The sequence below is a fragment of the Trachypithecus francoisi genome, unplaced genomic scaffold, assembly GCF_009764315.1.
Source record: "Trachypithecus francoisi isolate TF-2019V2 unplaced genomic scaffold, Tfra_2.0 Lachesis_group3, whole genome shotgun sequence".
In the NCBI taxonomy this organism is placed as follows: Eukaryota; Metazoa; Chordata; class Mammalia; order Primates; family Cercopithecidae; genus Trachypithecus; species Trachypithecus francoisi.
In genome coordinates this window covers 29,634,864-29,651,432 of record NW_022681468.1, presented here as the reverse complement: position 1 = coordinate 29,651,432, position 16,569 = coordinate 29,634,864, and the positions used below count along the sequence as shown (strand labels likewise).

Sequence of the window (16,569 nt, the reverse complement as noted above, 5' to 3'; positions counted from 1 at the left end):
AGGCTAAAACAAGTTTTTTTTTTTTTTCCAAACAACAGCATTCTAGGCAGAAAGTCATAAAACAGGAGGAATCGAGTCTGATTTGCGGCATCAGATAAACTGCTCAACTGTACTGTGGGTAAGAACAAAACTGTGCTTACCAGAAAACTTAATTTTCATTCCAATGAATTTCTAATAGTGAAATAAATTACTTTAAAGCACGACAAAGAAGAAAGTCAATACCCAAAACTTCCTAGGCTCAGGAAGCATGGTGCTCGATGGGAGAGTTAAATGCTGTCAGCCCCGAAGACAGGCAGGAAAGTCTCTATGCCTCCTGGAAAGGCTGTGTTTTTTCAACACTTTTAACCCTTCTGCATGGGAATCCTGGAAAGTTTTTTTTTTTTTCCCCAAAGAGACATGGTCTCACTATGTCGCCCAGGCTGGAGTACAGTGGCTATTTACAGGCGTAATCCCCTTATTGATCAGCAGGGGAAGTTTTAACCTGTTCCATTTCCAATCTGGGCCAATTCACCCCTCCTTAGGCAACCTGGTGGTACCCTCCTTTTGGGAGGTCATCATACTGATGGCTGAACTTGGTGCAGACATGTCTCTGGCAGAGCGTGCTATAGCCCACGACTGTTGGGCTCAAGCGATCCTCCCGCCTCAGCCTCCTGAGTAGCTGGGACTCCAGGCATGTGCCACCGTACTGTCCTGGAATGTCTTTTTTAAGGATCTCAGTTCTCTTAGTTTTTGACAGTTCCCTGGTACTCTCAAGGTGATCATTTAACACTTCATTAACAAGTCTATTACTGGAATTAATTCAAATGAGCCAAACCTAGTTTTAATTAAACCTCAATCTGCTCAGGGTAGTCTTTTTTCTCCTATATCAGTAGCTGCCTGCATGGGCCCAGTTCCTTTCAAAACAAAGAAGTATAAAACTCTATAAAGTGTTCTGACATTATTTAAAAATTTATCTATTAAAATGTACCTATCTAGTTAATTTGGTTCCATAATTTGGTCATTCTGGCTTAACATTCAACTATTCAAGCAATGTTACAATAAAGTGCTTGAAGAACCCACCGATTTTCTGGTATTTCCAATCATGCGTGCATTCATTCAGTCATTCAATAAATTTACTGAAAGGATCCTAGATGTCACACACCAAGCTGGGTGCTATGCATGTTATTATTAACTACACCTTTGGACAGAAATAAAATACATCAAAGCACAGCTCTGGAAAACGGAAAAGCAAAATTTTAGCTGATTTGGTCAAACATTGTGCCTTGATTTGTATGTAGATATTACAGCTAAATTTCCGTTAGTGGACATGGATTAGTGATGTGTAAAGTAAAAGTCAGAATTTCAAATGTCTACTGGAATTTACCAGAATTTCCTAGGCCTCATTTTTTCTACTCCCTGGCCTGTGCTAACTCAGTATTCCCACTCCAGGTACAGGCAACCTGGCAGCACAATTCCCATTCATTATTATCTCACCTGGAATCCTAGTGAAGTTGCCTTGCAATATCGGTCAACCTAGTCATATGTCCTGTTCTTCCTTGGGAAAAGGATAGAAACTGGAGGGGAAATGTGGAAAAAGTTGGGAGGAAGGGGAAAGGAGTCTCCCCTCATAAAGTCACGTGGAAACTGGATCTCACCTTCCCTTGCATGCTGCAGCTTTTCCGAAGGCTCTGTACTCTCACCAAAGAGCAACATTTCTTCACATAAAAAGATGAAAACATTTAACAATAAGCAACCACATACTGTCTGTGCATGTGTTTAAGCCTTACTTTCAATACCAGGTGCTTAATGTACTCTGGAATCCAACAATAACAAAGTTTTCATGATAAAAGTAATACATTCACTGATATGGTCTGGATGTTTGTCCTCTCCACATCTCAGGATAGAATGTGATCCCCAGCGACAGAGGTGGGGCCTGGTGGGAGGTGTGTGTGTGTGGATCATGGGGAAGATCCCTCATGAAGGCCTTGCTGGCAGGCCTTGCTGGCATTCTTGGGTAATGAGTGAGTTCTCGCTCAGAGTTCTCCCAAGATCTGGTTGTTTAAAAGAGCATGGTACTTCCCCCTTTTATGAGACTCCATCTCAAAAAAACAACAACAACAAAGGCTACAAATTCTTTGACATGCCTCCACTGGGGAGGTGGAATCTAGTTCCCCACCCCTTCAATCTGGGATGGCTTTAGTGACCTGCTTGCTAACAACAGGTCAGAAAAGGTCATGCAGTTTCCGCCAGGTTCTTTGGAATGCTCACTCTCTGAAGCGTTCTTTCTGGGTACCCAGTCACGATGTTATGAGGAACCTAAGCCACGTGGAAAAGATACATGCATGAAGGTGCTCTGGTCAACAGCCTCAGCTGAATCTGGCTCCAAGTCACTCCAGCCCAGGTGACAAGTGGAGAAGCCTCCAGGTGATCCCAACCACCAGCCATCTCAGTCTTTCCAGACACTTGAGTCTTCCAGGCCAGCCCCAGACAACGGAGCAAAGACAGGTCATCCCTGCTGTGCCCTGACCGAATTCCTGACCTGTGGCACCTGTGAGCATAATCAGATGGCTGTTGTGTCACACCACTAAGCTTGGGGGGTGGCTAGAGGCAAAAACTAGAAAACGGGTGCTGATCCAAAGTCTATATATAATCACCATGTTTCATTTTCTCACTACCAGCACAGCCCAGATTTTATCATTTAGTACAGGTAAATCATTTATCTGGGGGTAATGTGTCACACAGATCCATGTTCTAGAACAGGGTAAATAAATTATCCAATGTTAACTTTGATAGCTCTTAGCCATTTCTTAGTCATCTAAACCTGTGTGCTGAATCAGTTAAGTGTGCCTATGTGAAGTACCTAGAGAAATGATAGCTATATGTATACATATGTGTGTATATATGTCTGTCTCTCAGATTCACACACACTGTTTCCACTAACACCACATCAGAAGGAGAACAGATATAGTTATAGCTGTTATTAACAGGGAGCTACTCACAGTCTCCATAATGTGTTTGCAACATTAATAAAACGACTTCTTCAAGGAATTAATTCGTAAAACTGAAAATGATCACATTTCACTATTTCCAAAAATCTCTCATTAGCGATAACAAGGATCTAGCACAAATCAGAAAAAATGTTAAGGTAAAATTCTGATTTAAGAAAACAGTTGACTGGGGGTGGTGGCTCACACCTGTAATCCCAGCACTTTGGGAAGTTGAGGCAGGTGGGTCACCTGAGGTCGGCAGTTTGAGACCAGCCTGACCAACATGGAGAAACTCGGTCTCTACTAAACATACAAAATTAGCCGGGCATGGTGGCACATGCCTGTAATCCCAGCTACTCAGGAAGGCTGAGGCAGGAGAATTGTTTGAACCTGGGAGGCAGAGATTGTGATGAGCTGAGATCACACCATTGCACTCCAGCCTGAGCAACAAGAGCAAAACTCCGTCTCAAAAAAAAAAAAGAAAACAGTCAGCTGGGCATGGTGGCTCACACCTATAATCCCAACACTTTGGAAGGCCAAGGCAGGCAGATTGCTTGAGCCCAGGAGTTCAAGACCAGCCTGGGCAACATGGTGAAACCCCATCTCTATAAAAAATAAAAAAAAAAAAAAGGCCAGGTGTGGTGGCAGACTCCTGTGTCCCAGCTGCTCGGGAGGCTAAAACACGAGAATCATGTGAACCTGGGAAGTGGAGGTTGCCGTGAGCTGAGATCGCACCACTATACTCCAGCCCAGGAGAGACAGCAAGACTCTGTCTCAAAAACAAAAACCAAAAAAAAAAAAAAAAACAAAGAAAACAGTCTTAGACCAATCAAAATCAGACGTGCCACTTTATTCGATGCAAGCCAAATCAATCTTACAATAAAGTATTACATAACTGTAGAGTGGAGAGCTCATGGCTGATAATGTGAAACCTTTTACAAATGTCAAACTGACTTTATAAGCATTAAAAAAGCAACAAGTGAAATTATTGTCTTATACATGCAATGAAAATATTTTTTAAAGTAAAAACAGACGCCCAGTTGCTCCCCTTTTAGAATCACTGTTCTGCAGTCAATACTGCCCTCTGGTGTTGCAGAATAAAAGTCAAATGTCAGAAAGTGAACACTGCACTTTATTGTTCACAGTAGTATGTTTAAATCAAGGCATCTAGTTGGGACTACAAATCCCATCAAAGACAAAATAAACAGATTCAGGATGTCATTTATTATCTCCCGTATATGAAATTAGAAACTCTTTATAAAGGCATTAAATCAGGAAAACTAATTTATGAAAACAGCAGCTGTAAACCATGCTGTTAATGAAACATCACTAACAGTGAATTACACCATCACATAAAATTATGCAATTCAAGAAAAACCCCAAAGGCATATTACCTCTGAGTTAAGAGGGTATGTAGGATAGTAAGAGTAAAGCCTCCCATCTATAAACAAGAAAATTCCACAGGAAGTGAGCCAGGGTCGTTCTCATGGCATATGTATCAAACACACTAAAAAAGTGTCCATGGAGGCTGGGCGTGGTGGCTCATGCCTGTAATCCCAGCACTTTGAGAGGCCGAGGTGGGTGGATCATGAAGTCAGGAGATCGAGACCATCTTGGCTAACACGGTGAAACCCCATCTCTACTAAAAATACAAAACATTAGCCGGGCGAGGTGGCGGGCGCCTGTAGTCCCAGCTACTCGGGAGGCTGAGGCAGAAGAACAGCGTGAACCCGGGAGGCGGAGCTTGCAGTGAGCCAAGATCGCGCCACTGCACTGCAGCCCGGGCAACAGAGCGAGACTCGGTCTCAAAAAAAAAAAAAGTGTCCACAGAAACCACACACCAGCCAGCTCTGCCTATCAGTAAACCTGACTATTTATTTTAGGAAAAAAGCTCAAGAAAAACAGCACGTTTGGCTGCTAGGTGGAGTTATGCAATGTTTCAAGAAAAGAAAGACTTACCAAGGCTGGTGCCATCCTGCCCCATGATGCACTTCATGGAGGTGATGATCTGCTCCACTACAGGAGGTGACAATGACGTGGCATACACTGCACTATGAGAATGTGTGCGCAGGTAGTCTATCAGCTCCTGGGAAGTTCACAGAGGCAGATAAATAGAGACAATTCTTGCATTCACTGGCAATGTCAGTGCCTTCCTTCTAAGTTCTAGAGGACTCCTCATTTCAATGGCACTGGAACAGGGACACTAATCTGAGATGCAAGGTCAACCAACATGGTCGAAGCATTCTGCTGGCAACAACTGGGTCAGAAACATGGCAAAGTTCTTAGGTTTGGTTTTGTTTTTTAAACATGCAACAACATAGGAAAAAAACTAGTTTTAAAACAATCCCTCTAAATTTGGAGAATGTATCATTTAAAGTTTAGAAATATGGCCGGGCATGGTGGCTCATGCCTGTAATCCCAGCACTTTGGGAGGCCAAGGTGGGGGGATCTCCTGAGGTCAGGAGTTCAAGACTGGCCTGAACAACATGGTGAAACCCCATCTCTACTAAAAATACAAAAATCAGCTGTGCGTGGAGGCAGGCACCTATAATCCCAGCTACTCAGGAGGTTGAGGCAGGAAAATTACTTGAACCCAGGAGGCAGAGGTTGCAGTGAGCTGAGATGGCGCCATTGTACTCCAGCCTGGGGGACAGAGTGAGGCTCCATCTTAAAAAAAAAAAAAAGTTAAAAATAAATGAACAAGGCTGAGTTAAACAGCCTTTGTTTGGATTGCTGATTGGTGTTTGGATTGCTTTTTACATATAATGAGTTAATTCCAAGTATCACTGAAAATGTCATCTGCAGCTCTCTCTGTGCCTGTAAAGCCCATCCTTCCAACCCTAAATAACAGTTCTCTAACATCAACTTTAAGAGCATTAGAACTTCCTCCAGATATGCAGAAATGTATAAAATGATACAAATGTGAAATAAAATAGAAATTTATAAGGTCTTTCATCAAAATGCCAATGACATCTCACTGAATAAAGTAAAACTCTGTCATTTACAAGGATTAAAAAAAAAATTAATTGTATAACCCTATTCTCTGATATCTTTTAATTTCACCAAATCTTTAAAATGTACGTACAAGAAGCTTATGTACCAGAACAAATTAGGGAGACACAAATTTGGATATAAAACAGTTTTATTTATCTCAAAAACATTAAAAATTGTACTAAAAAAACCAAAAGCACAAATATATTGTACTTAAATGATCTCCCAGAGTATTAGTTTTCTATCCTTTGGTTCACAGTCACAAAGCTTACTAAAAAACAACAAACTCTCCAAAGTGAGCCTGGTCTCATTAACAAAAAGGAAAATTTGAGATAAAAAATCTATCAAACCTGGCCAGGCACAGTGGCTCACGCCTGTAATCCCAGCACTTTGGAAGGCCGAGGCGGGCGGATCACGAGGTCAAGAGATCGAGACCACCCTGGCCAACACGGCGGTGAAACCCTGTCTCCACTAAAAATACAAAAAATTAGCTGGGCGTGGTGGCATGCGCCTGTAGTCCCAGCTACTTGGGAGGCTGAGGCAGGAGACTTGCTTGATCCTGGGAGGCGGAGGTTGCAGTGAGTCAAGATTGTGCCACTGAACTCCGGCCTGGCAATGGAGTGAGGCTTGGTCTCAAAAAAAAGAAAAAAAAATCTATCAAAGCTGATTAAAAGTCACTGAAAATGAGTTCTCTCTAAAAGACAATCAATTATTAAACGAATGACCTTTTTTTCTGAAATAGGGTCTTTTTCTGTTGCCCAGGCTGGAATGCAGTGGTATAAATACTCACGGCTCACTGCACCCTTGATCTCCCAGGCTCAAGCAATCCTTTCATCTCAGCCTACCCCGTACTTGGGACTACAGGCATGTGCCACCACACCCAGCTAATTTTTTTACTTTTTTGTAGAGATGAAGTCCCACTATGTTGCCCAGGCTGGTCTTGAACTCCTGGGCTCAAGTAATCCTCCCACTTCAGCCTCTCAAAGTGCTGGGATTACAGGTGTGAGCCACTGTGCCCAGCATAAACATTCTTTAAGACTCCCAATATTGAGTTTTGAAGCAAAATTAAGAACATTTATGAGCACTTCCTCTGTGCCATATACAAACACCTGACATACATACGTTATTTTTTTCCCTAACACTGCAGTGTTCAAAAATAACAGCTTCATTGAGATATAAGCCACACACCACAGAATTCACCGTTTTAAAGTACAATTCAGTGGGTTTTAGTATATCCAGAGTTGTGTCACTTTTACTACTAATTTTAGAACATTTCCATAACCCTGAAAGGAAACCTCATACCCATTAGCATTCACTTTCCATTTCCCCATCCCCTCCACCTCCGGCAACTTTCTGTTTCTGTTTCTACGCTTATTCTAGATATCACATATTTTAAAACATGCAATATGTGACTTTTTGTGGCTAACTTTCTTCACTTATTTTTAAGGTGCACCCACGTTGTAGCATGGACATATATTACTTTTTAAACCCTTACTACAATCTTACAAGCTAGGCATATTTACCTCTATTTTACTGACAAGGAAACTGGGAGGTTAAATGTTTTCCCTGAGGTCTAACAAAGTAAGCAGAGAAACATTCAGACCCAGGCCTCTGTCCTTATGGTTGACCACTTCCACCACACCACAGATTCTTACCTACATCAAAATTCACCATATGATTTTTTTCTGACTACAAAGACCCAGAAAAGGCAATTACGTCGTTTAAAAATTGAAAATATAATGCTTTGTAGTACCCCACAGCTGGCACAACTTTTTTTCCTTCCTGTCTCCATGTTCACTCATGATACGTTTGTGTCCAAGAGCAAGGTGACCTGCTATTCCCATGCTCTCCCATGACAACCCCACTGTTTTTGAAACTGTGAGCACAATGCAAACCCAACAGAAGGCTGGGGCGGGTAGGGAGCACCACTGTGTGTTCTTTCACACAAGAGGGTATTCTATATCTCAGATCAGCATGTAGCTTAGAAAGAAGCTCAAATAAGAAAACAACAAACAATGAACAGAACCAGCCTTTAGTTCAGTGAGGAGACATCAGAGTCACTCACTGGTATTACAGCCTAAACCATAGGCAAATTTGGGGACATCCCAGTTCAGGGCCCCATCTGCTAGGCTTGAGGTACCAAATCTAGTTGCCAGTGATTTTATCTCTAATCGCTCATTCTCATGGCTCGTTTACCTTCTTGCCTCCAATATATCCTCCAGAAGCACCAAAACTCTTTGTGAATGTTCCCATCATAACATCCACATCCTCAGGATCCAGGCCAAAGTAATCCACCACACCCCGGCCTGTGGGGCCCAAGGCGCCAATGCTGTGAGCCTCATCCAGATACAAGTATGCCTTGTACTTCTTCTTGAGGGCAATCACTTCAGGAAGACGAACAATAGATCCCTCCATGCTGGCAAAACATGAAAAAAATATATATATACGCATGTACACTGAGACTTTTTAAATCAAAATTAGGAGTTTGGCACTTCGTTATTATTGAGTTTACTGCTTTTTTTTTTTTTTTCTTGAGGCAGAGTTTTGCTCTGTTGTCCAGGCTGGAGTGCAGTGGCGTAATCTCGGCTTACTACAATCCCTGACTCCTGGGTTCGAGCGATTCTTGTGCCTCAGCCTCCCAAGTAGCTGGGACTACAGGTGCCTGCCACCACCACGCCCAGCTAATGTTTGTATTTTTAGTAGAGATAGGGTTTCACCATGTTTCCCAGGCTAGTCTCGAACTCCTAGCCTCAAGTGATACACCGCCTTGGCCTCCCAAAGTTCTGGGGGTTACAGGCATAAGCCAACATGCCCGGCTGAGTTTATTGGGTTTTAAATGGTCTGATGACTGTATCTGTGGTTTAAACTGACAAAGTCAGAGGAAGTCATGGTAAGGCAAAAGACTACGGGAAAGAAAACTGGACTTTAAAAATGAGCACTGGCTGGGCACGGTGGTTCACACCTGTAATCCCAGCACTTTGTGGGGGCTGAGGTAGGCAGATCACTTGAGGTCAGGAGTTCGAGACCAGCCTGGCCAACACAGCGAAACCCTGTCTCTACTAAAAATACAAAAATCAGCTGGGCATGGTGGTGCACACCTGTAATCCCAGCTACTCGGGAGGCTGAGGCAGGAGAACCAGGAGGCGGAGGTTGCAGTGAGCCGAGATCATGCCACTGCACTCCAACCTGGGCGACAGAGCGAGATTCCATCTTAAAAAAAAGCCCACTTTGGGAGGCCGAGACGGGCGGATCACTAGGTCAGGAGATCGAGACCATCCTGGCTAACATGGTGAAACCCTGTCTCTACTAAAAAATACAAAAAACTAGCCAGGCGTGGTGGCGGGCACCTGTAGTCTCAGCTACTCGGGAGGCTGAGGCACGAGAATGGCATAAACTCGGGAGGCGGAGCTTGCAGTGAGCTGAGATCTGGCTACTGCACTCCAGCCTGGGCGACAGAGCCAGACTCCGCCTGAAAAAAAAAAAAAAAAAAAAGCCCACCAAAACCACCAAAAAACAAAAGACAAGCACCAAACACAAGCGATCTTAATTCACAACAAAAAGAATTAAGATGACAACAGATTCTTCTAAAGCTTGTAATTACAGGCAACATGAGACTTTGCATCACATTGCACAGGTAATGAGAATGACACAAAAGAACAAAAAAAATTAGGTAGTAAAAATACGTGCAAAAGCTGTAAATGTTAACCAAAATTTTTTAATTTTTATTTATTTTTTATAGAGACAGGCTCTCACTATGTTGCCCAAGCTGGTCTCAAACTCCTAGCCTCAAGCGACCTCCCACTTTGGCCTCCCAAAGTGTTGGGATTATAGGTGTGAGCCACTGCACTCAGCCTAAAACAAAATATTTATTAAAATTAAATGATGTATAATTTGTTTTGACATATTAAAATATATATTCCAACTCTTGCCCTTACGTGTAAGTTCCCTCTACAAACTAGAAAAATAAAAGACCCAAATAGAAAGGGAATTTGGTGACCATGTAGTATAATGGAAAGAATAATGAAGAACCAGACAAAAAGACTTCTGTTCTAATGCTGACTCTGTTTCCAGGTATTTTAGCGATTTATAAACACCGTCGTCTCCTTAGTTCCAGAGGGGGACAGACTAATGTTGCCTTCAGTTAAAAAATTCTATGACTTCATGGGGCCAAGTCACAAAAGGTAAGAATAATAAAGTAGGATTACCTATATATTCCTTCCACAAGGATGAGAATTTTCTTCCAGGGCCTTCGTGTCCGAGGCTGACCATAAACAATGGCATCTTTCAATAGCTTCTCTAGGCTTTGCATATCTACAACACACAAAAAAGAACAGAGTCATACCACATCTTCCTCTTTCCTAACTTTATTCTGGAAATGCAGAGATATATTTCTCATTTGGAGAGTATGCCTCAGATAGCAAAGGACATAATTAGAGTTGGGCAGAAAAAAGCAGGGCAAAATAGGTGAATTATTGCCACCTTGAACTGAAATCTAAAATGTAACAAATGTTCAAAACCATTGAAACTTGACTGAAGGACTGTGGTGGTTGATTCAGTTCGTTAGCTTGCTTATGAAATGACCAGTGTCTCATGTTAAGTACCCTGCCATTAAGTTAGCTTCTCTGTGTTTATCGAAAAATATAGAATCAAACTGTATCTCTAATCCTAGTGAGTCATTCGGAAATAAATGCGTAAAAAAGACAGAGCGAGACAGTGTGAATAAACCATCACAGATACATACACCTCCTAAAAAAACAAATGCAAGGGGTAAAAAAACTTCACAGTGTATGCTCCATTTCCTTTCACCTAGGACATACTCAATAAATGCTTGTTAAAGAGCTCTGTTTTGGTACTGGGTTAAAAATACACCCATCTGGGGCATGTTTAAGTCTGTGTGTTAAGCAAGCCTGACAACTGGTTGAAATTGTTCCATGTTTGACTTCATCAGTTGTCTATTAACAACCAAGTTCTTGTGGCTCTGTTGGTTCTCATGGTGGTTAATGGGCCTGGAAACAACTTGGCTGCTACTGCCATTAATGATGATCACAATTTCCCTGTTAAAGACAAATGCTTTGAAGATCATTGTTGTCACACTACAGATTTCATATTTAAACTACCTGCCCTGAAATGAAGTCCTTAAAAAAAACTCCCCAAAACTTAAGCAACATTAAGTCTGGGGAATACTTAATAGGGATGGGAGACATCCTATCAAAAAATCTTTCTTTTTTTTTTTGAGATGGAATCTCCCTCTGTCATCCAAGCTGGAGTAAAATGGTGCAATCTCGGCTCACTGAAGCTTCCACCTCCAAGGTTCAAGTGATTCGCCTGCCTCAGCCTCCCAAGTAGCTGGGATTACCGGCACCCGCCATCATGGCAGGCTAATTTTTGTATTTTTGTAGAGATGGGGTTTCACCATGTTGGCCAGGTTGGTCTTGAACTCCTGACTTCAGGTGATCCGCCCGCCTCAGCCCCCCAATGTGCTGGGATTACAGGCATGAGTCACCAAGCCTGGCCCTACCATAAAATCTGATTTTGTATTCTGTATTGCTTGTCACTGGAGGAAGGGGTTATAAAAGCACATGATTTTGCTCTTTGCAGAAAACAATTTTGACAGAAAAAGAAATAAGGTAATAAAAACACAGAACACAAACACAAATAAGATAGCCTACGGTTGTGATTGTGCTTACGCATTCAGTAATTTTTAAGAAAAAAATCTGCATATGACCTAATCAAGATTCAGTACATGTACCCTACAGAAGTAAATTATGTCCTGACTCAAAGCTTCCGTTTTTTTTTTTGTTTGTTTTTTTTTTTTTTTTGAGACAGAGTCTTGCTCTATTGCCAAGGTGGGAGTGCAGTGGCGTGATCTCTGCTCACTGAAACCTCTGCCTCCCAGATTCAAGTGATTCTCCGGCCTCAGCCTCCTGCGTAGCTGGGATTACAGGTGTGTGCTACTACATCCAGCTAATTTTTTTATTTTTAGTACAGGCGGGGTTTCACCATTTCGGTCAGGCTGGTCTCTAACTCCTGACCTCAGGTGATTCACCCGCCTTGGCCTCCCCAAGTCCTGCAAAGCCTCCAGTTCTTAGGCAGAGAGCAATGTATGACAATCAGTTAAAGACAAGTAAAAACATGAATTATTTTAGTTTTCTATGCTTATATACAGAAGGAGGAGAAAAATAATACTGGTCAAAATTTTAGATAAAAGAAATATCAGCCAGGTGTGGTGGCTCACACCTGTAATCTCAGCACTCTGGGAGACCGAGGTGGGTGGATCACTTAAAGTCAGGAGTTCAAGACCAGACTGACCAACGTGGCAAAATCCCGTCTCTACTAAAAATACAAAAAAACTTAGCCGGGTATGGTAGTGGGCACCTGTAATCCTAGCTACTTGGGAGGCTGAGACATGAGAATCGCTTAAACCCAGCAGGCAGAGGTTGCAGTGAGCTGCGATCACACCACTGTACTCCAGCCTGGGTGACAGAGCAAGACTCTGTATCAGAAAAAAAAAAAAAAGAAATATCTACAGCAGAATGCTTAACCGTATTTTCTACTCAGAAAAAAAAATTCAACCTCTCTCTAATGTTATGCCCCCAAATTCCACATAAATTTAAATAAAAAATATATCGCAAAGTTTCCAGAAGAAAACATGAAAGAATAATCTTATGACCTGAGAATGAGGAGGGTACTGTGTAAAATCCAAAAGTTGTAAGACAGTAAGTGTGGCAACAAAAACATTTTAATGAGTCTGCACAAGAAGACACTGAAAAACAAAGTCAAAAATATAAAAATAGTGCAGTCTGGGCATGGTGAATCACTCCTGTAATCCCAGCATTTTGGTAGGCTGAGACAGGAGGATCGTTTGAGCCTGAGTTCAAGACCAACCTGGGCAACACAGAGGGACTTTGTCTCTATAAAAAATAAAAAAACACTAGCCCGGCATGGTGGTGCATGCCTATAGTCCCAGCTACTTGGGATGCTGAAGCAGGAGAATCTTTTGGGCCCAGGAGGTCAAGGCTGTGGTGAGTCGTGGTTGTGCTACTGCACTCCAGCCTGGGTGACAGAACGAGACCCTGTCTCAAAAAAAAAAATTAATAAAATAATGCAACATAAAGGAAAAGCTAATTCATATAAAGGGCTCTTATAATCAGCAAAAAATAGAAACAATTTGAAAATGGCCAATTTATAAGGAAATACAAACACATTAACTTACAAGTAGGGTTTAAAAAACAGATATAAAAATACAATAAAAATGTAAAAAGTTGCTCTATACCTAATAAGCAATGAAATAAAAACTAACATATTTCCTCATTAGATTTGGAAAGATTTAAAATGATTTACTGAGTGAATGGCCAGTGAGTAGGAACAGTCAATCTCACACTGTTGAGTAAAATTCATATAGGACGCAAGCATGTGTATGTTCATTGTAGCACTATTCACAACAGCAAAGATATAGAATCATCCTAAATGTCCATCAACAGTAAACTGGATTAAAAAAATGTGGGGCCAGGTGCGGTGGCTCATGCCTATAATCCCAGCACTGGGAGGCCAAGGTGGATGGATTGTTTGAGCCTAGGAATTCAAGACCAGCCTGGGCAACATGGTGAAACCCCATCTTTACAAAAAATACAGAAGAAAAAAAAAAACAAAAAACAAACCCTGGCCAGGTGTGGTGGAACACACCTGTAATCCCAGCTATTACGCTGGCTGAGATGGGAGGATTGGTTGAGCTGGGGAATTGGAGGTTGCAGTGAGCTCAGTTCATGCCAACGCATGCCAGCCTGGGTGACAGAGCAAGACTCTGTCTCAAAAAAAAAAAAAATATATATATATATATATACACACATACATACACGTACATATACACCATCGAATACTATGTAGCTATAAAAAAGAATGAGATAATGTCCTTTGCAGCAACAAGGATGCAGCTAGAAGCCATTATCCTAAGCTAACTAACACAGGAACAGAAAACAAAATACCACATGTTCTCACTTGTAAGTGGGAGCTAAACACTGAGTACATACAGACATGAAGAAGGGAACAACAGACACTGGGGCCTACCTGAGGACGAGGCAGGGGAGGAGGAGGCTAAGGTTCGAAAAACTACCTATCAGGTACTATGCTGATTACCTGGGTGACAAAATAATCTGTACACAAACCCCCGAGACATGCAATTTACCTATATAACAATCCTGTACATGTACCCCTGAACCTAAAACAAAAGTGAAAAAAAGAGTTCATATAATGCTTAGAGGCAATTCGAAAAACTATTAAAAATGTATACTCTTTTAACCACGCATTCTGAGACTACTAAAAATTTATCCTAAGGCACTAACCAGATGATTGTACAAAACTGTAAGTGTAGTGCTGTTCCCAGTAGAAAAATTTAGAAACAGCCCTGATGTCCAATTGAGGGAGCAATTAAATGAAGGCACATCCAGGCACTGACTGCCACACTGGCATTTAAGAATGAAGTAGAGTCACATGTAATGACAAAAAACAATCATAGTGTATTGTAAAAAGGGGCCAGGCATGATGGCTCACACTTGTAGTCCCAGCAGTTTCGGAGGCCAAGGCGGGAGGATCAACTGAAGTCAGTTCAAGACCAGTCTGGCCAACACAGTGAAACTCCGTTGCTACTAAAAATACTAAAAATTAGCCGGGTGTGGTGGCGTGCCCCTGTAATCCAGCTACTCAGGAGGTGGAGGCAGGAGAATCGCTTAAACTCGGGAGGCAGAGGTTGCAGTGAGCCAAGGCTGAGCCACTGCACTCCAGCCTCGGTGACAGAGCGAGACTCTTGTCACAGAAGAAAAAAAAAAGAAAGAAAGAAAATAACAGGTTACGTAGTGATATTTAATAAGATCTCATTTCTCACTGTAAAACATTTTAGACAAGACAAAAACAAAAACAAAAGCAAAAATGATGTTATCATCTATGATCCTTCTATCCAGGGGTACACACCTAACATTTTGGTATACATTCTTCCAAACCTGTCTGTGCCTGTACACATTCTGGGAAAAGATGATATTAAACAAACAGTTTGGTTATCTTTTCTGCCTATGTGTGTGTTTTAACTATGAAAGTTATACATTTTTATTCTAAATAATCATTTTAATAACACGCAAAGATATTTCCACTTAAACAGGAAAGGCCCAGCTCAGGGGCACCCTCCTCCGTGCTCCCACAGCATCTATTCATGGCTGTACTTCAGCACCTGTCCGCTGTATTGTAAACACTGGCTTATCTATTAAGTCTCTTCATTAACCAGTCAGAGACCTTGATTTATTCATCTAAACACCGCTAGTCTTATGGCAAGATACACTATAGGCATTGAGTAAATGTATTTGAGTAAGGGATTTGTAAACAACGAAATGGGATGGAAAACTTAAAGGTCAAATAAAAGGATGGTATTATATTTGTACAAGAGGCTTCCTTCAACCTCTAATTTTAAAAGACTGGACCAGAAGAACATTTTAAATGTTGCTACTTTAGCTTCATTTACATTTTCAACTGCTAATATAACTAATGTTAATTCCCACCATGGATCCAAAGAATAATAAACACCAAGGCCAGCAGTGAATTCCGCAGCAAACTCACTGTTGTGTTTGAAGATTCGAATGGTTGCTCCTGACAGTCTGGCTCCTAGAACCAGTGATGCATGGTTCAGCTCATCACTCAGAATCAGGCAACCCTGCAATATCACAGGAACAGAAAGGTAAGAAGCTGGAAGGGAAAGGGTTAGTTACACAAATGACAAAATGCCACACGCACTAATAGCTGTATCTTATTAAGGAAATCGTGCACAACAACACAGTGATCAGTTTTAAGAAGAGGAAAGAAGTATACATGATCATTTGTTTTTTGTAAAGACACCTTAAAAGGAGATGCAAAATTCTAGGCTTTTAATTTAATATCTTCAGTCCCATGACTGATGTAAATAGTCAGATATATGGCAACAGGTCTTTATTTATATTTAAAACACGACACATCAGTCTCTAAAACGTTTTGACTTCTTTACGTGAGAGAATTCCATGTAGTTTTAGTATGATGCTCTGTTCACCTGTGGGAAATGGCAGCTGATGGGGTCATGTCTGTGGAAATGGTTCATTCTCTCACTACTACTCATATCCACAGTCCAGGGAAGAACCTACTTGGAAGATCCTACTTATTAACCTTTTCCCCACATAACATGGACTGTAGGCTTCAGTTTTATCTTAAAAATCTCCAAACAAGCTTTGCTTTAACACACAAACATCAGTTTCTGCTAAGGCAACAAGGCTGAAGGTCTCGGGTTTGTTTTTGTTTTTTTTTTCACTGCAGTTCTTACTCTTCCATCTCTCAGGGGGCCCTTCAACATGTCAGATTGGAACCCAGAAACAGGTTTTTCTCTATCAAAAATAGCCTCAAAATATCCAATTAGATGAAAAAGGTGCAGAAAGTATCTAGCATGCTCCCATGAGAATAAAACGAAGAGAGAACATACACAGACACACAGTCATCCCTCAGTCTACAGAAGGCCTTGGTTCCAGAACTGCCTCACCCCCACATTTATCCAAATCCATACATGCTCATGTCTTGCAGTTAGCCCCGTGGGACCTGCTTATAGGAA

The 16,569-nt window shown here is 41.5% G+C and overlaps 1 protein-coding gene across 1 annotated transcript in view; it reads right to left on the bottom strand.

Moving 5' to 3' along the window:
* SPTLC2 (serine palmitoyltransferase long chain base subunit 2) overlaps nucleotides 1–16,569 on the bottom strand; it is a 105,548-nt gene that overhangs the window by 36,775 nt on the left and 52,204 nt on the right. The window contains exons 6-9 of the mRNA XM_033187270.1: nucleotides 15,558–15,651; nucleotides 10,163–10,268; nucleotides 8,154–8,373; nucleotides 4,926–5,052 (exon numbers count right to left, since the gene is read on the bottom strand). Of these exons, the coding sequence (XP_033043161.1) occupies nucleotides 4,926–5,052; nucleotides 8,154–8,373; nucleotides 10,163–10,268; nucleotides 15,558–15,651 (547 nt within the window). The remainder of the gene's footprint in view (nucleotides 1–4,925; nucleotides 5,053–8,153; nucleotides 8,374–10,162; nucleotides 10,269–15,557; nucleotides 15,652–16,569) is intronic.